At 43.9% G+C, this 25,016-nt stretch overlaps 1 protein-coding gene and 1 non-coding gene across 4 annotated transcripts in view; one reads left to right on the top strand and one right to left on the bottom strand.

The window, feature by feature from the left end:
• The window catches only part of dph1 (diphthamide biosynthesis 1), a 580,960-nt gene that overhangs the window by 318,746 nt on the left and 237,198 nt on the right, over positions 1–25,016 (top strand). For all 3 annotated transcript variants that reach the window (XM_060848151.1, XM_060848150.1, XM_060848149.1), the window contains one exon: positions 4,311–4,432. In XM_060848151.1, coding sequence (XP_060704134.1) covers positions 4,311–4,432 — 122 coding nt within the window. The remainder of the gene's footprint in view (positions 1–4,310; positions 4,433–25,016) is intronic.
• Positions 22,984–23,086, bottom strand: LOC132830623 (U6 spliceosomal RNA). The gene has a single exon (XR_009646403.1). It is a non-coding gene; the product is annotated as a U6 spliceosomal RNA (small nuclear RNA).

Raw genomic sequence — 25,016 nt, 5'->3', positions numbered from 1 at the left:
CATCTCCAACCTTACCAGGCCATTGAAATGATCCAAGCACACTGTTTTCCCACGGGCCACAGGTTTGCATTGCCTCCCTGCTCCAGCCAGTAGTTGATTTAATGTGCATACAACAGTTAATGTTTTGGGGTCATGAGTCACCATCATTGCAGCTAGTGGAATTTAAATTTGGTTAATACAGTCAGGAATTTGAAAGCCTGAATTTAACCCCTTAATCCCCTTTTTCAGATGAGACTCAGGTTTATTTATTTAAATATTTATTCATTTATGCAAACCTTAGAATAAAATAACTTTTTTTGCTATTTCTAGAGATAACAAGTCTTCAATCGAAAGGTTACACATTTATTCACCAATATCTCTATCCATCTGTGTTCATATTGTCTACATTTCAGGCTAGTAGGCATGATTATAATATCCAATCATATAACATATTTACATTTACTGCCTGTAAGTGTGTACTTATGATTATTAGAAACCATATATTGTCCCTTGTCCCCCTTTCAAATTGAAAACTAACTCAGAATTGTGACTTTGAAACTATCATAGATTAAAATAGAATAGTATTTTAATGTCACTTGTATTTAGGAAAATGTAGTGGAAAGTGTATAAGTGTCCATTCTCTGGCATCATTTTAATTACAGAAAATATGTAAAGAAATAATTAAGACAAAGTTAATCAGAAAGCCAACTATTCCAAAATTCAGCAGGAGCTGGGGAATGTAGATTGGGAACAGCTGTATCAAGGGAAATCCGCATTCGATATGTGGGAGGCTTTGAAAGAGAGGTTGATTAGAGTTCAGAAGAGGTATGTTTTTGTGAAAATGAGGGATAGAAATGGCAAAATTTGGGAACCATGGATGACAGGTGAAATTGTGAGACTAGCAAAGACTAAGGTCTAGGCGAGTAAAGACAAACAAAGCTTTGGAAGAATGTCAGGAATGTAGGATCAATCTGAAACGAGGAATTAAAAGGGCTAAAAAGAGGTCATGAGATATCCTTAGCGAGCAGGGTTAAGGAAAACCCCAAAGCCTTTTATTCACAAACAATGAACAAGAGGGTAAGGAGGGAAAGGGTTGGCCCACTCAAGGACAAAGGAGAAAAGGTGTGCATGGAGTCAGAGAAAATGAGCGAGATTCTTAACTATTACTTTGCATTGGTATTCACCGAGGAGAGAGACGTGGCCGATGTTGAGGTAAGGGATAGATCCTTAATTACTGTAGGTCAAGGCGGCATAAGGAGGGAGGAAGTGTTGTGTATTCTAAAAGGCATTAAGGTGGACAAGTCGCCAGGTCTGGATAGGACCTATCCCAAGTTATTGTGGGAAGCGAGAGAGGACATAGCTGGGGCTTTAACAGATATCTTTGAAGTATCCTTGAACACGGGGGATGTCCCAGAGGACTGGAGAATTGCTGATGTTGTCCCCTTGTTTAAGAAGGGTAGCAGGGATAATCCAGGTAATTACAGACCTGTGAACCTGACGTCAATGGTAGGGAAGCTACTGGAGAAGATGCTAAGGGATATAGGATATATACCCATTTAGAAGAAAATGGGCTTATCGGTGTTAGGCAGTATAGTTTTGTGCAGGGAAGGTCATGTTTTACAAACCTAATAGAATTCTTTGAAGAGGTGACAACGTTGATTGATGAGGGAAGGGATGTAGATGTTATATACATGGACTTTAGTAAGGCATTTGATAAAGTTCCCCATGGTAGGCTGATGAAGAAGGTGAAGTTGCATGAGGTCCAAGGTGTTCTAGCTAGAGGGATAGAGAACTGGCTGGGCAACAGGAGACAGAGAGTCGAAGTGGAAGGGAACTTCTCAAAATGGAGACCTGTGACTAGTGGTGTCCCGCAGGGATCCGTGCTGGGATCCCAATTGTTTGTGATATATATAAACAATTTGGAGGAAGGTATAGGTTGTCTCATTAATAAGTTTGCAGATGACACTAAAACACTAAGGCGTAGCAGATCATGAAGGGGACTGTCAGAGAATACAGCAGAATATAGATAGATTGGAGAGTTTGACAGAAAAATGGCAGGTGGAGTTCAATCTGGGCAAATGCGAGGTGATGCATTTTGGAAGATGCAATTCAAGAGTGAACTACACAGTAAATGGAAACGTCCTGGAGAAAATTGATGTAGAGAGAGATCTGGGTGTTCAGGTCCATTGTTCCCTGAATGTGGCATCGTACGTCAGTAGAATGGTCAAGAAGGCATACGGCACGCTTTCCTTCATTGGACAGGTTATCCAGTACAAGAGTTGGCGGGTCATGTTGCAGTTGTATAGGCCTTTGGTTGGGCCACATTTCGAATACTGCGTACATTTCTGGTCGCCACATTATCCAAAGGATGTGGATGCTTTGGAGAGTTTGCAGAGGAGGTTCACCAGGATGTTGCCTGGTATGGAGGGTGCTACCTATGAAGAGAGGATGAGTAGATTATGATTATTTTAATTGGAAAGAAGGTAGTTGAGGGGGGACCTGATTGAAGCTTGCAAAATCATGGGAGGTATAGACAGGGTGGACAGCAAGAAACTTTTTCCCAGAGTGTGGGACTCAATTACTAGGGGTCATGAGTTCAAAGTGAGAGGGGAAAAATTCAGGGGAGATATATGTGGAAAGTTCTTCATGCAGATAGTGTAGGGTGCCTGGAATGAGTTACCAATGGAGGTGGTAGGGGCGGGAATGATAGCATCATTTAAGATGTATCTAGACAGATACATGAATGGGCAGGGAGCAGAGGGATACAGATCCTTAGAAAATAGGTGGCAGGTTTAGATTAGATTCCCTACAGTGTGGAAACAGGCCATTCAGCCCAACCAGTCCACACCGACCCTCTGAAGAGTAACCCACCCAGGCCCATTTCCCTCTGACTAATACACGTAACACTATGGACAATTTAGCATGGCTAATTCACCTGATCTGCACATCTTTGGACTGTGGGAGGAAACTGGAGCACCCGGAGGAAACCCACACAAACACATGGAGAATGTGCAAACTCCACACAGACAGTCACCCGAGGCTGGAATTGAACCTGGGACCCTGGTGCTGTGAGACTGCAGTGCTAACCACTGAGCCACCATGCAACCCCCAAATAGATAGAGGATCTGGATCTGGATCTGGATCTGGATCGGCACAGGCTTGGAGGGCTGAAGGGTCTGTTCCTGTGCTGTAAGATACTTTGCTCTTTTGTATGTTCCCTTTATGTCGCCTGGGCTTCTGAGGGGACTCTGGGACGCCTCTGCCAAAGCCATTACTGAGGCTGCCATGACAAGGACCAAATCAATAATGACTCCACCTCATCACAGCCACAAGGATTTGTGGGCTGGACCCCGCAGACTGCCATCACCAAGCTACCGCATTGTCGCCATAACGAGGAGGATCGGACTGGACCCACTAAATCACCACCACTGAAACCATCGCATTGTCGCCATAACGAGGAGGATCGGACTGGACCCACCAAATCACCACCGCTGAAACCATCGCAATGTCACCATAGCGGGGAGGAACGGACTGAATCCATCATACCGCTGCTGCTACAACAGCCCACCATAACCGCCTTCATCCACCGCAACCATAGAAAGAAGTTAAGATGAAGTTTGATGTGAAACATAAATGAAGAAATAAAACAAAAGAAAGAAGGCTGCAGCTGCCCTGGCGATCGGGAGCAGAGAGGCTCAGAAACCCGAACACTCCTGACCTGCCATTGCAATCTTCAACTCGTCATCATAATCCATCCCTAATTTAGGAAAGGAATCTTCAGGGGAGGAAATCTGCCATCTTTACCTGCTCTAGTCTTTATATGATTCCAGACTCAACAATGTGATTGACTTTTAACCATCCCCTGAAATGGCCTGACCAAGCTACTCCGTTCAAGGGCGATTAGAGAAGGGCAATAAAAGAAAATTTAAAGTTTTTTTTAGCCCTGTCTGCTGATAGCACCTTAAACATAAAGACATCGTAAAAATGCCCTGCATCGCTATCAACAGCAGTTTTATTGAAGAAGAATCCTCTCGCACTTTAATGATCATTAAGTGAGGCGTTACTGAAGGGTGACGAGAAAAATAAAGAATTGCTTCCTAATTAGCTGTAAAATTTAGGGAATAACAAGTGCAATGCTGGAAGCAGTCCCTGGGTATTATGGCAATTGGCATTGATGACCCATTTTCAGCTACTCCCAGCAGGAAAGGGCTAATGAGGTTTGACTGTAACTTGTCTCTCGTTCGATGGCTAATCCCTCACTAGCTCTCAAATCCTGTTTGCCTTCCACTGTCTTTTTAATGTCTGCCTGACTCTCTCCCTTCTTTCTGTAGTGCACCAGCCAGGAACTGCGATCGGAATACGATGTCTGTGTTCCGCAGTATAAGCCGCTGTCGCCGGGTGAAATTCTGGGATGTACCTCACCACACATTGAGAAGCCCGTCAGGGCTATCATGTGAGTACTGTCTGCGCTGCTTCTGTACCAGGTGTGCAGCAACTTCCAACAGCAAATGTTCACAAGGAGCCAATTTTCAGTTCCTTCAGGTTTCTTCCAGCTCTTATGTGGAAATGCTAGGAGAGGCTAGGATTGCTCACCTTCTGGGTGAGAAGGTGAATGAGGGGTTTAATCAAGATTCTCAATATGATAAGGGTTTGGATGGAGTAAAGAGGGAGACACTCTTCCTAGCAGAGGGAGAGTCTGGAAGCAGTTGATGGAGATTTAAGATGATGTTTCATTTTTGTTTGCGATAGTGTGGCTAGGCCAGCATTTATTGCCCATCTCTAATTTCTCTGGAGGAGGTGTTGCTGAGCTGCCTTCTTGAACGAAGCACTCGCACCAGAACAGACCAGGTTCTGAGGAAGAGTCGCTGGACTTGAAACGTTAACTCTGATTTCTCATCACAGATGCTGCCAGACCTCCTGAGCTTTTCCAGCAATTTCTGTTTTTGTAACAGAATAGACCAGTTGGGCTGAATGGCCTATTTCTGTGTGGAAAAGGTTTTGTGATATAGTGCTAACAACTAGTCTTGGATTTCTTTGGGGAAAGGGTTAAACACACCCATGTAATCAAATGAACGGGCGGTGCGTCTGCTGTTGAACGTCTCCTCAGTAGCATGAGGGTCATTAAATGATACAATATACAATAATTAATCTTGCTGTCAGTTAGCATAATATTACACGGTGTTTGGCTCTTCAATTATAACCCGCAGAGGCTCTTGTACCACAGTACAGAATTCGAACGTTGCAAGGTTTGCTATTTCATTTGATTAATTGTCTGATACTCGATGAGTTTGACTTATTTCTGCTGTTGGTCTCTGAGGATTAATATCAGGCGCCACTGGGACGATGTGCAAGTATTAATTGGGCATTGTCATCTGTGCGACCAATTTCTGGTCTCGCCACATAAAGTATCGGCAATAGATACTGGAGCATTATTCATTAAGTTTTGGATTCCTCCCTTTGCTAAACCACACTTTGTTGGTCACATTATCCTTGTCAGTGTTGACCACACACCTGCTTTGGCAGTGCTTTGTTATTTCTTCATGGGTGCGAGTGTTTTTGGCCAGGCTGGCAGTTTTTTATTTCCTGACCCTGATGCCCCTTGACAAGGGTGACCCAGCTTTGTGTCAACTGATTGTCTTCCTTCAGAGAGTAGGAAAAAGACAGTCTTTTGATTTGGTTGGCAGATTCTTTTCTTTAAAGGACATATGATAGTGCGATATAGGAGTAGAATTCGGTCCATCGATTTCACTCTGCCTTTCGATCGTGGCCTATACATTTCTCAACCCCATTCTCCTGACTTCTCCCCATGATCTTTAATCCACTTACCAATTATGAATCTATCTTTCTCTGTCTTAAATACACTCAATGACTTGGCCTCCACAGCCCCATGCGGCAATGAGTTCCACAGAGTCACTGTCCTGTGGCTGAAGTAATTCCTCTCCATCTCAGTTCTAAAGAATCATCCATTCATCAGTGAACTGAATGGGACTCTCCTGCAATTCTGTGATTATAGGGGCGCTGCTCGATTTTTGTTCTGGATATATTTCACTTCTTTTGTGGCCATGGTGGGCCCTGAACTCCTGGATTGACTCTCGCCCCCTTAGCCATCCCCTGGGGGAAGGTGGGATGAGGGGTGTGGTGCAGAATTGCGTACCATGCTTGTTCACTGCTGTCGATTGTATTCAGTAGTGATGAGAAGCTATGAGCTCGTGGGCCAATTGCAGCACCGATTGATGGCTACTTAGCAGCCAGCTCCCACTGCTCCTGGATTTGTACCCTGTGGTGGAGAGGGGATTGGGTGTGAGTGTGTCAACACAGGACAGTGGTGTAGAGGGTGGGGTTGTGTATCTTCTCTTTCAGTACCCTGTGTCCATCTGCATTCTCTGGCTCCAAGTTAATCCCCAGTCCCCTAGCCTTTTCATTCACCACGTGCCCCAACATCCCTGTTGTTTCCAGACTTGGCCCCCCCATGAGACCCTAAGTTGACCTTTAGCCCAACTTCTGGCACGTTGTCTTCAAGGGCTGGCTGCAGTCCCAGTGGTGGCTACTGCTTCTGGTGGTGCTGCTAGGTCAAGAACTGTTTCCTTGACCAACGATCGGCTGTCCCCTCCAAGGAGGGCAGAAGGCCCATCTTTAGCCAATGAATACTCAAAGGCTGTCTAATGACAATAAGGGTAAGTCAGTCAAGTGTAGGGGAATTGCCCCAGACTTCACTCCCTGAATATACCTGTATTTCTCAACCTTGAAAGCAAACAATTAACAGATGATCTTATTCATAATTGTTATAGTTTTTTGAAAACAACAATGGCAGTATATTTAAAATGGCCAAATTGTAATTTAAGATTAATCCCCATGGCATTTTTCACATATGATTAGACAGTGGTAGTGACATTCAAACCCAGTAGATCACAGAAACTGCACAACAAAAGGAGCCCAGTGAGCCCATCACTGATGTTATGGTGCTGGACATTTCAACTGAACTTGCAAAACCCAAATCAAAACATCTACTTTTAAATGTCAGCATTTGATGAACAATCAGATTGTGCTAATATTGGCACTAACAACCAACTTAAAATATTCAATTTAGCTTATAAAATTATTCATTTAAACTTGCTAACAGTGCCTACATTCATTCACAGGTGATTATTCTCTGCAAACAAACAAATAACGATCAAGCCTTGGGCCTTTTGCATTAACTAGGAGCTTAGTGAGGCCCTTTGTTTCCTGTTGTTTTCTCTGTGGCAATACGTGAACCAATTAGTATCAGCTTGCGAGTGATTGATATTCTTTTCTTCAATGATATAAATTGTTATGATCGTTTGAAATTTGCCATTCTTGCAGTTATCCTGATGATTGCAAGACGAAAGGTTTTGGTAACATGCCTTTGCTTTCAAAAATATTCAGTATTTCACCTATCAAGCGACTATTCAACCATTGTAATCTTCAGCACAGACTGATCTGAAGTTTTGGTTACAGTTTGTCATGCTTTTTATCATGGAGACAGCGAATAGACAGCCTGACCTTGAAATCTTTGCTCCATTTTGATTCTCACATCTCTGTATTCGTGAATTGGATTTTCAGGCCATGTTTGGAATGGGCCAAACTATGTTGTTCAGAAACCATTCCATGACTTTGGATTTCTGGTAAAACCTCATTGTTTACTGGTGGTTCATTAAAAGTCTAACGTAATTGTGTAAAATCCTGCCATGACCCTGAGATTGTGTAAGAAAGAGGAACTCTGTAGGGGAGCTGTTGTTGTGTGGATTGGTTTGGAAGAATCAGCTTGGATTTGTTGAGGGACAATCAAGTCTCACTAACTGACTGGAGCTTTCTGAAGTGGTAGCAGGGAGGGGAAGGCTTGCATGGACTTCAAAAAGTGCCACACAACAAACCTTTCAGGGTAGGTATAGATCATGATCGAAAAGGAATGGTGGCAGTATAAATACTTACAAAAGGAGAGAGCTGTGCATTTTTGAGAAGAGATTGCAATCAAAGCTTCTTCAGAAAAGTGGAGCAGTTCTCCAGTTGTGACAGTGAGCAGGGTAAAGAGGGCTATTCCAGCAGCTGGAAAAGTGGGCTCAGGAGTGGAGTGAGAGATGGAGATGTCAGAAATGGAGCAGGGGAAGGAGGAATCGAGTCCCGGTAAGTGTCAGGGTCTGGGGAAGTTCAGATAGGGGTGTGAGAGTAATATTTAGGGTCTGTTATTCAGGAATTGGATTATGTATTTTATCATTTAGCATTTCCTAAGTAATAATTTATTTAATTTCATCAGAACTGACTGAATTTTTTGATTTTAATGGAAATGTTCAGTGAATTCTGGGTGAATGGAGAATAGCCTTGTGGAATCTTCAGTTTCCTGGACAATTCCTTCAGGGCCTGTTGCAATGGTGATTCCACAAGGTTCCAAAACACAGCTCCCAGCCACACTGCAATAATGAGTAGTCATTGTCAAATCTGACTGTGGGATAATCCAGTTAATAAGTCATTTTCAGATTGGAGGAAACTTTTTTATGAAGTTCCGTAGGTGTCGATCAAATCTTTCTTTTTGTGATGTAGATATTGTTGAGAAGGGGACAATTTTAAAATTTGAGTTTGACACAAAACTTGGGCAAGTTGTAAACTGTGAGGAAAACAGAGTAGAACGCCAAAGGAGATGACAGGTGGGCAGAGAGATGGCAGATGAAGTTCAATGTGGAGAAGAGTTAGGTGAGGTTTTAGTACAGAGCGCCTGGAGTGTCAGAACAAACTTAATGTTACCATTCTAAATGGTGTGTAGGACAAGACAGGTCTGATGTTTGTGTACATAAGTCACAAAGCTGATAGGACAGGTAGAAAGAACTGTTAACGCAGTATTCTAGCTTCATAAATAGGGTTAAAAAGTGAGGTCTGCAGATGCTGGAGATCACAGCTGAAAATGTGTTGCTGGTTAAAGCACAGCAGGTTAGGCAGCATCCAAGGAACAGGAAATTCGATGTTTTGGGCCAGAGCCCTTCATCAGGAATTCCTGATGAAGGGCTCTGGCCCAAAACGTCGAATTTCCTGTTCCTTGGATGCTGCCTAACCTGCTCTGCTTTAAACAGCAACACATTTTCATAAATAGGGTCGTAGAGTACAAGGGCAGAGCAGTTACGATGCACTTGTATAAGACACGAGTTAGACTGTAGCTGGGGCATTGTGTACAGTTTTGGACACCGCACTACAGGAAGGATGTGAGTTTATTGGAGGGAATTCGTGAGAGGTTTCTGAGCCTGGTTCCAGGGATGAGGATCGATTGGAGAAGGGGTGATTGTTCTCCTAGGAGAGGAGAAAGCCATGAGAAGATTTGATGGAAATGATAAAATTCTTGAGGGTCTGCACGGGATTTGGACGAAGAAGCTGTTCCCACTTAGAACGGGATTTTGGGCACAATTTTAAACAATTTTGCAAATGAGGCAAATGTGAAGGGAGAAAACACTTTGTCACTCAGTGAGTGTTTAGGATGTGGAGTGCACTGCCTGGAAGAGTGGTGGAGGCATGTTCCATTGAGGCATTCAGGAGGGCATTAGACAACTATTCAATCAGATTCCGTGTACAGGGTACAGGGGAATGATACAAAGTTAAAGTGCTTACAAGGCTGGTGCAAACAAGTTGGACCGAGTGGCCTTATTCTGTAATGGTTCTGTGAATCAGAGGGTGGCAAATCTTTAGCATTCTGTACCCCAGAAGGCAGTATAGACTCTGCCATTGAGTATGTTTAAGACAGACATTTATAAATAGAAATTTATCAAAGACCTCAAGAGCTAAGGGGATAATGCAGGAAAATGGTATTGAGATAGAAGGTCAACTACAGTCTAATTAAATAGCAGAGCAGCCTAGAGGAGCTGAATGGCCTGATCCTGCTCCTTATTCTGATGTTCCTTAAGAATGGAGCAGCTATTTCTGTTGAGACCACCCGCAGTTTCTCTGTGAATGATTCTGGTTATTTGTGAAAATGCACCATCCTTGTTAATGTACAATAAACTCATTAGAACATTGATTCTTAACGAACCAAAGCCCCTCAGCACTCTCACCCATTCACTCCTTGTATAGTATCTCAGTGAACTGCTCTCTGTCTGGAATCTCAATGGACTGGACCTGATCCTGTTTATTCCCTAGAAAGAATTCCAATGAATCCATTCACTTCCGATGTGGAGATAGCCAATGCACAAACTCTTTTTCTGTAGAATTTTACCCTGTTTATTTCCAAATGAGCTCCTCCCAACCTGTGCTGTCAAATCCTGTCGACACCATCCTCATCCTTTCTCCTTAAGTGTATTGGCACTGTTCGCTTCACCGATTTCAATTTGTAGTGAGTCCTGGGTGGTGGTGGTGTCATGGTAAGGCCGGTCATCCAGAGGCCTGGGCTGATGCTCAATGACATTGGTTCAATTCCCAACTGGGCCTTAAAATCAGTTAATACATCTGAAAAGAAAAGCTGGTCTAAGTAACAGTGACCATGATGTGATCATTGATTGTGCAAACCCATCTGATTCATTACTATCCTTACCTGTCCTGTTCCTCATGACTCCAGACCCACAGCTATGTGCTTGATCTTAACTACCCTCAGAAATAGTCTGAATTTAAAGATGGGCGGCACATGATAATGTTGCCAGTGATACCAACATCCCATAAAATTAACATTTTAACCACTTACTCCCAAATCTCTTGTTGAATTTATTCATAACTGCTTTGAATTTATGGCTTTGCTTTCCTCCAAATACTCTCTTTGAGGCATATCAAGCCTTTTCATTACCTTCAAGGTTGCTGTTAGGTTATGCCTTTCTGTTATTGCAATTTACAGTCACTGCATAGAATTCCAGCTGACAAATCTTGTTCCACCATAAAGGATTCCGATACAGTGCATTCCTTTGGATTCGGACAAAAATGCTAAATGCAGAATGTGATCAGATGATTTATTCTGGCTCCTGTTGCTCAGCACATTATAGATAGTTGATTCATCGCATCAGTCACTTTCTTTGTCACTATCTACTTGTTTTGAGACACACTCCTGCTGCTTTTCGTGTTAGTTGTGCTGTAGTTTGAATGAGTTGCGAATGATATGAAGTAGGTCACTTTATTTTGTCCTCATGCAGTTGACAGAAAATGTGGAGTCGTGTTTGACATTTGTGCTGTGGTCCTGGTAGGTCCCTCAGTGTCGAGGGGAAGGGATCCAGGAGCAAGTCCCAATGTGCGAGGGGCATGGAACATTCCTCGTTGTTGTGCATCGGAAGGAGGAATGTGTGGCGCCAAGTAGAATATATTTCATTTTAATTAACTGGCATGAACAATTTACGAGGCTTCTAATTTAAAAACTGAGCTCCTAGTGAATATTACTCCTTTTGTATCACAGGAGCAGTTGGTTTGAATAGCGGCAAATTACATGAATACGAGACCCAAGTGAACATTTCCCAATTCACCACGGACATCCCAACTGGAAAAGAGCTCACTAAAAACTGCTTTCAGCGGATGATGTGCTATTTGTATTTAAATTGCATCCACTCTTGGGCATTATCAACTGTCCCGGTTTCCTCTGTTTGTGAGTTATTGTTTGACTGCTTCAGACAGAAGTGAGGAGAAGAATTTGCTGTCAGCGCATTGAGAATCTGTAGAACTTTCTTCCTGAAAAGACAGAGGAAACAAAGTCTTTGAATATTTTCAAGGCAGAGGTAGATAGATTCTTGGTAATTGACAGGGTAAAAGGTTATCGGAGGGAAGTAGAAATGTGGGGCAGCCTGATCAGTTGTGAATGGTGGAGCAGTGCTCAAGGAGCTGAGTAGTCCTCTCCTGCTCATACTTCACACGCCTGTTTGCTTTTTATTCTGCTTTGAAAGTGTCAGGCTGCCTCAGTTTGCAGCTCTCTCTCACTGCTCAGTCAGAAGATAACAGATTCAAAGCCCACATCCCAGAACTTGATGACATGATCAGACAATGTCAATGTGATATTGAGGGAGTGCTGCATTGCTGGAGGTGCTGCATTTCAAACAAGATCTTAAACCAAGGTCTCTGTTTATACGTTCAAAGACTGCAAGAAATTTTTCAAACAACTGTGGGAAATTTTCAGAGAGTCCTGGACAATATTTACTCTACACTCACCAACATCAAATTCTAAACATCTATTCCATTGCTATTTACTTGCTTTGCACAGATTCCCACAGAACACTATGCTACACAGATATTTTACCACCATTGCACAGCAGCAGCAGCCACAGGATTAGATTAGATTACTTACAGTGTGGAAACAGGCCCTTCGGCCCAACAAGTCCACACCGACCTGCCGAAGCGCAACCCACCCATACCCCTACATTTACCCCTTACCTAACACTACTGACAATTTAGCATGGCCAATTCACCTGACCCGCACATCTTTGGACTGTGGGAGGAAACCGGAGCACCCGGAGGAAACCCACGCAGACACGGGGAGAACGTGCAAACTCCACACAGTCAGTCGCCTGAGTCGGGAATTGAACCCGGGTCTTAGGCGCTGTGAGGCAACAGTGCTAACCACTGTGCCACCGTGCCGCCCACAACTGCCCCAACTCGCCTTGTAACCTCGCGATCTCTGCATCTTGGAAGGACAAGAACAGCAGACAGAACACAGGAACTCGGAGCAGGAGGAGGCCACCTGGCCCATGAGCCTGCTCCATCATTCAATAAGATCATGGCTGATTTATTTGTGGCCTCAGCTCCACTTACCTGCCCTCTCACCATAACCCTTAATTCCTTTATTGTTTAAAAAAAATCTATTTTATCTTTAAAAACATTTACTGAAATAACTTAAACTACTTCACTGGGCAGGGAATTCCATAGTTCCTTCTCTATTCCATCCTAAATCTACTCCCCCACATTTTCCGGCTGTGCCCTCTTGTCCTAGTTTCACCTGCCAGTGGAAGCATCCTCTCTATGTCTGTCTTATCTATTCCCTTCATAATTTGATCTGTTTCTTTAAGATCCCCCCTCATTCTTCTAAATTCCAATGAATATAAACCCAGTCTACTCTGTCACTCCTCATAAGCCAACTTCCCTCAACTCCAGAACCTAGTGGACCTCCTCTGCACCCCCTCCTGTGCCGTGCATCCTTTCTCAAGTAAGGAGACCAAAACTGTACGCAGTACTCCAAGTGTGGCCTCACCAGCACCCAATACAGCTGCAGCATAACCTCCTGCTTTTAAACTCAATCCCTTTACCACTGAAGGACAAAATTCCATTTGCCTTCTTCATTACCCATTATACCTGCAGACCAACCTTCATGAGTAAGTACACAACTATCTCATAGTTTTTGAAGTTATTTGCTACATCCTGAGAACAACAACAATTCAATATCCTCTGTTCTTACTAAACTGTTCAAGTTCAAATTACTCGTAAATCGATACATTTATCTGTATAGCATAGTGTTATCCAGGAAATTCAGGTTTTTCTTGGAAAAGTATCCATTTGTGTGTTTTTCTAGCATCTCTCCGTCAAATAACACACTGAGGGAAATGTAGACTGTTGTTGAGAAAGGATTTACATTTGAGAGACACATCATAAATTTTGTTCTCTCAGAGGGTTGTAAATATTTGGAACTGTTTGTCTCAAAAGTGGTTGGAAGCAGAGTTTTGAATATTTTGAATATATTCTTGGTAAGAAAGGGGGTGAAAGGTTACTGAGCATAAGTGACTTTGGGAACTTGGGATTAGTCGGATTTTGGGATTAGTCGAAATAGCTGATTTTATGAAAAGGTAGGGGAGACACAAGGGGTCCAAAGGCCTATTCATGCTCCTAACCCATATGGACAATGTATATTCCACTTTTCACATTGTTGAAGCGATCCAAAGAGTTTTCCAGAGAATTCCATTGCTTTGAAACGCAATTTCTGTTTTACTTTGGGAAGTTCATTAATTGTTGTGCGCCAGTAACCAACTGAATTGAGAAGCCAATTCATCTGTGATGTTGACAGAGACATAAGCTTGGGCCAGAGTACGTGGCACAACATTCATCAGTGTCTTTGTATGAGTTACCCTCGCTATGTGCAGTATCCAGCACCTCCAACGCCATGGTACTGCTGACTGTACAGCACTCCCTCAGGATTACACTGAAGTGCCAGGCTAGATTTTGTTGCCAGCTGTTTCCTGGTGCACTTTTCCTTATTTTCCCCTAATTCTGTTAATATTTCCTTTCAGGTTTCCTTCCATTTCCACAGTCAGTCTTCCCAATTGAAGGCACATCAATAAATCTTACAGAAACTTGCTCTTATATAGCACCTTCATCTCAGGATGTCCCACGAAATAGCCCATGTAATAACTTTGAAATGTAGTCACTGTTGTAATGTAGAACCCACGCCAGCTGTTTCCAGACAGCTCCCACAAATAGCAAAGAGGCATACAGCATGGAAAAAGACCCTTCAGTCCAACTTGTCCATGCTGACCAGGTTTCCTGAACTGAACCGGTCCCATTTGGGCAGCCTGATGGCTCAGTGGTTAGCACTGCTGCCTCACAGTATCAGGGACAGGGGTTCAATTCCACGCTCGGGCAACTGTCTCCGGTTTCCTCCCACAGTGCAAAGATGTGCAGGTTAGGTGGGTCAGCCATGCTAAATTGCCTTCTGGATTAGTCACGGGAAATGTGTGTGTGTGTGCGCGCGCGCGCTGTTGTTTGGAGGGTCACTATGGACTTGATGAGCCAAATGGCCTGCTTTCACCCTGTGGTGATTCTATAAAATCCCCTCCTGTCCTCTTCCCTGTGGAAACACTGAGTGATCCAAGTCTCAGTCAAAAAGCAGCATCTCCAAAAATGCAGCACACTCTCACTGCTGTTATCCATGTTCATGCACTCAATGTTATAGCGTCATAGAGGTCTACAGCCTAGAAAAATGCTCTTCAGCCCATCAAATCTTGACAAACAAGCACCTAACTATTCAAATCCCAATTTCTAGCACTTTGCCTATAGCCTTATGTGGCTTGGCATATCAAATGCACATTTATAGAGTCATAGAGATGTACAGCGTAGAACAGACCCTTCGGTCCAACCCGTCCATACCGACCAGATATTCCAACCCAATCTAGTCCCACCTGCCACAACCCTGCCCATAACCCTCCAAACCCTTCCTATTCATATACCCATCCAAATGCCTCTTAAGTGTTGCAATTGTACCAGCCCCCACCACTTCCTCTGGCAGCACATGCTATACGCGTACCACCCTCTGTGTGAAAAAGTTGCCCCTTAGGTCTCTTTCATATCTTTCCCTTCTCACCCTAAACCTATGCCCTCTAGTTCTAGACTCCCTGACCCCAGGGAAAGGACTTTGCCAATTTATCCTATCCATGCCCCTCATAATTTTGTAAACCTCTATAAGGCCACCCCTCAGCCTCTGACGTTCCAGGGAATTTAGATTAGATTAGATTCCCTAGTATGTGGAAACAGGCCCTTCGGCCCAACAAGTCCACACCGACCCTCTTAAGAGTAACCCATCCAGACCCATTTCCCTCTGACTAATGCATCTAATACTATGGGCAATTAAGCACGGCCAATTCACCTGACCTGCAAGTTTTTGGGAGGAAACCCATGCAGACACAGGGAGAATGTGCAAACTCTACACAGGCAGTCGCCCAAGGCTGGAATCAAACCTGGGTCCCTGGTGCTGTGAGACAGCAGTGCTAACCACTGAACCACCATGCTGCCCTTAACATCTAAATGCTCCTTTAAAGTAAAGCTCCTAAAATTACGTAGAATCGGGCCCAGTGTCCAAGATAGTATTGTCACTGCCTTTCTTACAGTAGCACTTGCGGTTCATCAGAGTTTTCTGCCTTACGGCTAGAAGAATAAATGGTGAGGAATAACTCTCCAAAGATGTGATCCAGGCCCTGTTAACTGGTGACTGTACCAAGCAACCAACTGAACCTTAGCTTCTGTACAGGAGGTAAGCATTTGGACTCAGTTCAAAGAAGGTCTAATTATATATAAGCAATCATGGCAAATATGATAACCTTGATTTTGCAGCATGAGTTCCAGGTTCCATAAGTAAAGGCACAGAATCCAAAAGTAAAGATAGTGAATGAACTGATTTTGCATCAGCTGGAGCACTGTGCCCGGTCCTGAATTCCAAATGGATGTGAAGGCATTGGACAGAGTGTCGGGAAGATTCATGAGGATGGGTACAGAGATGAGGGACTTTCATAATGAGGAGAGGTTCAGTAACGTGAGTCTGTTCTGGGTGACAAGGACACTTGTATCAGATTTCTATTTATTAACTTTAGCTTCGATTCAACACCATAATTCCAACCAAACTCAGCTCCAGACTCTGAGATATAGTATTCACCTCTCCCCTCAGCAATTGGATCTTTGACCTCCTGACCCATAGACTTCAATCAGTCAGGGATAGGCAACTGCACCTCGGGCTCCGGCCCGAAACGTCGAATTTCCTGTTCCTTGGATGCTGCCTAACCTGCTGTGCTTTAACCAGCAACACATTTTCAGCTCTGATCTCCAGCATCTGCAGACCTCACTTTTTACTCACAGATCTCAAACAACAATGAGACAATGTACAGGAAGGAGATAGAGAGCTTACTGGCATGGTGTAAAGACAACAGTCTCTCCCTCGATGTCAGCCAAACAAAGGAGCTGGCCACTGACTTGAGGAAGCAAGTGGAGAGCACACCCCTGTCTGTATCAATGGGGCTGATGTGGAGATGGGTGAGAGCTTCAAGTTCCCAGGAGTAAATCTCACCAACGATCTGTCCTTGTCCAACCATGTAGAGGCTAGAAAACACGCCAACGCCTCTACTTACTCCGAAAGCTAAGAACACTCAGCATGTCACAACAACTCTTACCACCTAGAAAGCATCCTACCTGGGCACATCACAGGTTGGTATGGCTACTGCTCTACCCAAGGCTGCAAGAAATTATCTGGAGTTGTGAACGCAGCCCAGTCCATCACAGAAACCAACCTTCCATCCATTAACTCCATCTGTACTTCCTGCTGCCTAGGGAAAGCAACAACCATAATATATCCTCCTTCATCAGGCAGAAGATAGAAAACTGTATCAACAGACTCAAGGATACCTTCTTCCCCATTATTATCAGACTTTTGAATGGACCTGTCATATATTAGAGTTGATCTTTCTCTGCACCTTCTTTGTTGCTGAAACACTATATTCTGCATTCTTTTCTATTACCCTGATGTCCAGAAGGCACTAATTGAAGGTTGTTGATGAAAGACATGACAGTGACACTAGGCAGACCTGTTTGTGCAGCTGGTGGCTGCAATCTGTAATGTGCTGCCTGAGTGTGTGATGGAGACCCATTGAACTCTGATTTTCACAAAGGGCTTCAGTAATTATCTGAGGAAAAACACTTTGTAGGGCTACAGGAAAAAGTCAGGGGAGTAGGGCAAGATGAGTTGTTCTCAGAGACGGACAAAAATAATGTCCCTTTCTGTGCAGTATTTTTAATAGGCTTTACTGTTATCATTCCAGTTGGCAACAGAGGCCAGTGACTGATCTAGAAATGACAGTGATGACTACAGCAAGGCTGAACCCTCATTCCTCAATCAGCAGCTTCAGTGATTGTGTTAACCCATTTATCTTAAGCAGATTCTTGTCTCATTCATTTACAGAGAATTAAATGTGATGGAGTGACATTCAGGTGCTAATTTTGCAACTCTGGTTTCGCAGTTAGCTGCCAATTAAGTTTGGCAGTTAACAGGGAGAAGGAAGAGCATGACAAACATGCGTGCCAAGGCCTTTGTCCACCTTCACCTTTGTACAGGATGGGCATTCAGTGAGCCTCTGATGTTCGGCCTGGTCTTTCCCAGCATGTTATTGCTGGATGCCTGTGCAATTGTTCCCTTGGCACAGCCCATTTCTCCTTTAATATACCGCTGTGCCTTTAGAAGTGTGAGATTGTGCTCAGGATCCGAGCCCATGTGGTTTCATTGCAACCCACTGAACTATTCAATGTCTTAAGTTGGTAAAATCAGAAAGGTGTGGGCCAAATTAATAACCCTAATAATTTGATATGTGTTTTTGCTTGATTAAGTATTGATGAAATAAGTGAGAAATTGCCTGGAAAGAAGTGAAAACCTCACAGTTTAAAAAATTGTTACAAATACAGGCTGCAGCTAAAATCTCTAAACAGATAAGGGCTCTGCTTGAGATCAGACAGTTTTGGAGAGCAAAAATTTTGTAAAAAGGACTGATATAAAAAATTTATCCACAGATAAAGAATGAGAAATATTACAGCAGACATGAATCCATATTCAGGTAGCTTGCTCTCAAATTTGATTTTCAGATGCTCTTTCGAAATGCCTCCGAGTGTTTTACTAAAGGTGCAATATCAAGGCACATGTTTGATATTTATGCTCACATTGTCAATCTCTGAAGAGTTCCAAAGACGAGTCATATACGACTTCATTTCATTCTTCATAGCTGCTGCCAGATCTGATGGGCTTTTCCAGCATTTTCTGTTCTTAGTTCAGATTTCTGGCATCTGCAGTGTTTTGCTTTCAGTTTAATGTCCAACCTTGAAGAATTGGAGGCCTTCCTATTATGACTAAAATAGGACACTAGCCCACAGTAAACAGGCTCCTGCTAGAGGCAGGTCTTCCTGTTCCTTTGGTAGCAGCAAGTCTGATCCATGTGCATCACTGCATCTTGATTGCTGGCTCCTGCATTGACATCAATGGATCACTCCATGGGCTCACTGGCAAAGCCAATGTCTGTTGCCTGATCCTAAATGCCTTTGAAGTCAGGCCGTTTCAGAGGGCAATTAAGAGTCAACCACATTACTGTGGGTCTGGAGTCTGGTCTAGGCCAGACCAGGTCAGGACAGCAGATTTCCTTCCCTGTAAATCATTTGTGAGTCTTTCTAATATGATCATAGAGCTATACAGCATGGAAACATGGTCCAACACGTCCATGCAGACCAGATATCCTAAATTAATCTAGTCCTATTTGCCAGCATTTGGCCCATTTCCCACTAAATTCTTCCTATTTTTATACCCATCCAGATGCCTTTTAAATATTGTGATTGTACCAGCCTCCATCTCTTCCTCTGTCAGCTCATTCCATCCAGGCACCACCCACTCTGTTAAAAAGTTGCACCTCAGGTCCCTTTTATATCTTTCCCCTCTCACCTTAAACCTATGCCCTCTAATTTTGGGCTCCACTACATTGAGAATAATACCTTGGCTATTTTTCCTATCCATGCCCCTCATGATTTTATAAACCTCTATAAGGTCACCCCTCAGCCTCTGATGAACCAGGGAAAACAGCCCCAGCCTATTCAGCCTCTCCCTGATGCTGGCAACATCCTTGTAAACCTTTTCTGAACTCGTTCAAGTTTAACAGCCTCCTTCCTAAAGCAGGGAGACCAGAATTGCACACAGTATTCTAAACGTGGCCTCACCAATGTCCTGTACAGCCACAACATGACATCCCAACTCCCATACTTAATGCACTGACCAAGTAAGGCAAGCATGTCAAATGCCTTCTTCACCCTGTCTACCTGTAACTCCACTTTCAAGGGACTATGAACCTGCACCTAGACCAGGTCACTTTGTTTGGCAACACTCCCCAGAGCCTTACCAAAATGCAACACTTCACAGTTACGTAGATTAAACTCCATCTGCGACTCCTCGGCCCATTGGTGCATCTGGTCAATTATACTCTGAGGTCACCTCCACTGCATCACCAATTTTAATGTCATCTGCAAACCTACTAACCATACCTCGTTTATTCACATCCAAATCATTTATATCAATAAATGATTGGTGACAATTTCAAGGTCGCCATTTTGGGTAATAGCTTTTAATTGCCGTGGTAAGATTTGAACCCACTTGTCCATAGCATTACCCTGGTCCTCTGGGCCAGTAGGCCGAAAGCATTCCCACTGCCCCACCATTTCTCACTGTGACTTGAATGGAGTGGTGACTGGAATTACAGGAATTGAGGTGGGACCCTTTGGGGACTTTGGGTTCAAAGTCATCTGCACAGCCAGTAATCAGGAAGGCAAATGGACTGTTTGCCTCAAAGAGGGATATATTTCTGTTCAAGGATTTTCTGATAGTGTTCTCCAAGGTGATTCTTGCAATGAAGGGTTGTCTCCTGAGGAAAGATTGAGCAGTTTGGACCTGTATCCACTGGAGTTCCGAAGGAAGAGTACAAATTGGAAGTATACAAGATCCTGAGGAGGCAGTAGGTAGATGCTGACAATATCATTCCCCTAAATGGGTAAATCTATAACTAAAGGACACAATTTCAGAATATGAAGATTCCCATTTAAGTCTGGGGTGAGGAGAACTTTTTCTCTCAGTAGAGCAATAGTCTGTTCAATTATGTTCCCTGCAGAGTGATGGCGGCTGGGTCATTGAATATATTCACTGCGAGATGAGACTGATTATTGATGGACAGGAGAATCCAGAAGTATGGGGGGATAGCCAGAAAAGTGGAGTTAAGGCACATCTCAACAGCCCATGATCTTACTGAATAGCAGAACAGGCTTGATTGGCTGAATGGCCTATTCCTCCTATTTCTTGATATTGTGTATCCCCAAGCTTTCCACATTTAAAATATATTGACTTATATTTCCACCCATAATCCAGTGGATTGCACTACAGCACAGACCAGCTACACAGGAAGAGTTCAGTTGCTAACAGTCCAAGTTATCAGTGCAGTTTAACTTGTCACCACATGTCATTTCCTTGACAGCTTTCAGACTGGGGATGTGTGGGAGGGAGTCACCGCTCCTGGGAAGATCTCCCTGATAAGTGGCAGAGGAGCATTGAATGTTAAGCAGCACAATGCCAACTATTACCGAGCGCAGTGCAGTCGCACAAGAAAGAACACTCGCAATTCTGTGCACGGCTTTTAGTTCGCTGTCTCCTTTGAAAGCCTGGTGTGAGCACTTTATAAATTATCTCACCTCCTGACAATGAGTCTTAATTAAACTGAGCTGTTGAAGCAGCAGATTTATGCTTCATTGTGTATTGAAGTCATTGAAACTCGGCTAACTGTTGGGGAGTTGAAGTGGTGGCTTTGAATAGTTTTCTTTGTAGCAATGGTGGCTAATACAGCCTCCATGAGGTGCATAGAGACACAAAGGGCTTAGCATTTAAGGAGAGCCTCTTCCATGAGCAGAAGCCTTGGTTACCAGGTCATACAGATTTATGCTCATCGATGTAACAAGCAGAGGTGAGTTAAGTACACTTTAACACAGCGAGTTGCTACAATCTGGATTTCACTGCCTGAAAGGGCAGGAAGAAATAGATTCAATAGCAAGTTTCAAAAGGAGAGACTTTTGAATATTTCAGGAAGCAGGGGTTTGAGGTTTGGGAATGTGAGTGTTTGCCTTGAGTCAGCAGTAGCATTCCTGCCTCAGGGTACAAAGTTCTGGGTTCAGATTCCACTCCAGGGAGCTTGAGATCAGAAGTCTACACTGGCACTGCAGTAGATATTGAACAGTGGCTCCCATCCACCTGCTTAGGAGGATGTAAAGGATCCGCTGGAACTGCTTTGAAGAGGAGCTGGGAGAACTCCCTAACTGGTTTCTATTCTTCAGTCAACTGCAGAGAAAAAAAATCATCTGGTCATTACTGTGTTTGTATTTGTGGGATCTTGCTGTGTGCAAATTGGCTGCAGTGTTTCTACATTGCAGCAGTGACTGTACAGAGAGTCATAGTGATGTTCAGTGCACAAACAACCCTCCAGTCCAACTTGTCTATGCTGACCAGATATCCTAAATTAGTTTAATCCCATCTGCCAGCATTTGGTCTGCATCCCTTCCTATTCATATACCCATCCAGATGCCTTTTAAATGTTGTAATTATACCCGCCTCCCATACACACACCACCCTCTGGCAACTCATTCCATACACACACCACCCTCTGGCAGCTCATCTCATCCACACACCACCCTCTGGCAGCTCATTCCATACAGGCACCACCCTCTGGCAGCTCATCCCATATACACACCACCCTCTGGCAGCTCATCCCATACACACACCACCCTCTGGCAGCTCATCCCATACACACACCACCCTCTGGCAGCTCATCCCATACACGCACCACCCTCTGGCAGCTCATCCCATACACGCACCACCCTCTGGCAGCTCATCCCATACACACACCACCCTCTGGCAGCTCATTCCATACAGGCACCACCCTCTGGCAGCTCATCCCATACACGCAGCACCCTTTGGCAGCTCATTCATTATACACACCCCCTCTGGTAGCTCATTCCAGAGGACGCGGTGGATGCGGTATAGCCATCCAATAAAAAAAATCTCACTGGCTGTAAAAGGGCTTTGAGACAACTGGTGATCACAAAGGGCACTACAGCTTGCAAGCTTTTCAATCTGCTAACACTTTCAGAGAGCTGGCAAGGGGATGATGGGCCGGATGGCCACCCTTCTGTTCAGTAAAATCCTACGAATACTCTCTCGATCCATCCCACACGGTGGCTCAGTCAGTCAGTATGTTCAGTAAAGCAACTCTGAGCTTTCAAGACAATAAGCATATTGCATAGAAAGAGGTGGGTAGAATTTGAACCTAGTCTTTGCAAGCATTTATTTGCAGAGGCAAACATGCAACTCCAAGTTCAATCGCCACAGCTTCAAGTTGTTTTAATCAAATGTGTTGGACATGTTATGACTGAACTCAGTGGTCATTGCATCCACTGTGGGACTTGAACTCAGACCTTCTGGTCCAGAGATACAAACACTGGTATCTCCTCACAAGACCACTTGCTGATACACTATGAAAAGATGAAGTTTAACTAACCTGTCCAAACCTGTTAATGATATACCTCCAAGGGAGTTGAACCAACATGACCTAGCCATGAGGAAGGGACACTACTGCAGCTCCTCAAAGGCCCTCTCCAATTTGGTCCTAAAAATATTTTTAATCAGACTGTTTGGAAGTAGTGTGGCACACCTCTGGGGCAGTTGAGGGACTTGAATCCAGACACCACCTTGACTAAGGGTAGGGACACTCCCCCTGGGCCATTAGAGCCTTCAAGAATATGGAAGGCTTCACAAATGTGCGTGTCACCCTTACTCACGATCGATGTCTGTCTTCTCTGTATCATTCCAGTTTCAGCCCAAAATGAACATAACATCTGCAGCACAATGCCAGGCTGCAGGGCAACAAGGGGCTGTTAATGTGTGAAATAATCACTGAGCCAAAGGCAATGCCAATCCCGTTAGCTCCTGTGTGAAGACGGGTGAATCCTGGTTAATGCCCACCACCTGAATGCAATTAAACTCCCAATTAATACGCAATTAATCAAGAATGCCAGTTCCCAGCTCAGTTTAGCTGAGACAGTAGCTCTTGGCCTTGGCACTCTCCATTAGGAGGATGGGAAGCCATTCCTGATCTGATTGCAGCGATGTGAACCTTCCCCCTCCCCCACACCTGTATGGTCTCTATAGCCTCCTCCTGCACTGTGCCAGCCCATGGTTGGCAGCTTCCTGCAGCAGTTGCAAATATTCACTGGCCCCACAGTTTTACGGAGCCTTCTCCTTAATGTTCAAAAGAGGTGTCTGCTTCAGAACTGAGCCACTCAAAGCTTCTGCCGCTATGAGGTTTTAGGACTGACAGGCTGCAAATGGTCACCAAGGACAGGGCCAAGTCACTTGCTGCTTTCTATAATGGCCAGTGTTCATCTGCAGTGGGAAGATTTTAGTTAGAATTCACCTGGTATTTAGAACCTGGTGTAGATATTGTGAGCCTATTTTTACATATGCCCCTGTGTTCACTTTTTCTAAATGGATCAATGATACAAAGTCAATTTTATGTCACAAATGAATGATTCAAAATTCCCTCATTAACTTCTCGGCCTTTAAAGATTTTTTCCCTTAGTGCATTGCTAAACAAAAACATCAAATTGCTGAATTAGTTTTCAGAGTTATTTATGAAATCTCTGCATTCCTTCAATTCTCAGCTCTCCTTCATCCCCAAGTTCCTCCCCCCACCCCCGCCTCCCCCACACCTCACCATTAGCAATTGTGACTTGTGTCCCTGCTATAAGAAAGATGTTGTTAAGCTCGAAAGGATTCAGAAAAGATGTTGCCAGGGTTGGGGCAGTTTAGCAATTGGGAGAGACGGAATAGGCTAGGGCAAATTTCCCTAGAGCGTCAGAGGCTGAGGGTGACCGTACAGAAGTTTATAAAATCGGTGAGGGCATGGATAGGGTGAATAGACAAGATCTTTTCCCTGCGTTGGGGGAATCCGGAACTAAAGGGCATAGATTTAAAGTGAGAGGGGAAAGATATAAAATGACCCTATGGGACAACTCTCATCCATGCAGACAGTAATGCGTGTATGGAATGAGCTGCCAGAGGAAGTAGTGGAGGCAGGACCAATTACAACACTTAATAGGCATCTGGATGGGTATATGAATAGGAAGGGTTTAGAGGGATATGGGCTAAGTGCTGGCATTTGGGACTAGGTTAATTTAAGATATCTGGTCGGACTGGACTGAATAGTCTGTGCTGTACTTCTCTATGACTCAATGACTTTAGCCATCGGAGCCTCCGCTCTGGCATTTCCCTCCTTTCTCTCCTGTTCCTCTTTTTCCTTTCGTTTATTTTTTCTTTCCTTGAACCTTTATCTTAAATCCAAGCATTTGATCACCTGTCTGACCATTAGCTTCTGTGACTCAGTGCTGGACATTGTGTCAAATACACTCTTACAAGGAATGTTTCAGTGCATTAACAGCACGGCTGTGTAAATGCAAATTGTTGTTTATTCACTGGGGAGACATCCGCCTTATATTGCGAGGTATCCAGAAAGCCCAGGTCAATCTATTATCCACAACTGATAGTTTGCATTTGTTAGTTCAATATAAACTTCAGTCTGCTCTCTCTCCCCATCCTATCCAGTAGACCCCATGAGGCAAACCAACCCTTGACTTTTCCAATCACTCTGTTCAGATGTGGAGCAGATGTGAGCATCTGCTGCTGGGCCTGTTATCTCTAGAACTTGAACTGGTTCATTCCAGAGTGTTTCCAATGCAGTGGTAGTGACCCTCTGTCTAGGCCTAGAAGG

This window comes from Hemiscyllium ocellatum, chromosome 31 (genome assembly GCF_020745735.1).
Source record: "Hemiscyllium ocellatum isolate sHemOce1 chromosome 31, sHemOce1.pat.X.cur, whole genome shotgun sequence".
In the NCBI taxonomy this organism is placed as follows: Eukaryota; Metazoa; Chordata; class Chondrichthyes; order Orectolobiformes; family Hemiscylliidae; genus Hemiscyllium; species Hemiscyllium ocellatum.
Note: the sequence above shows the minus strand (reverse complement) of the source record. Positions and strands in the feature narration are given on the sequence as shown.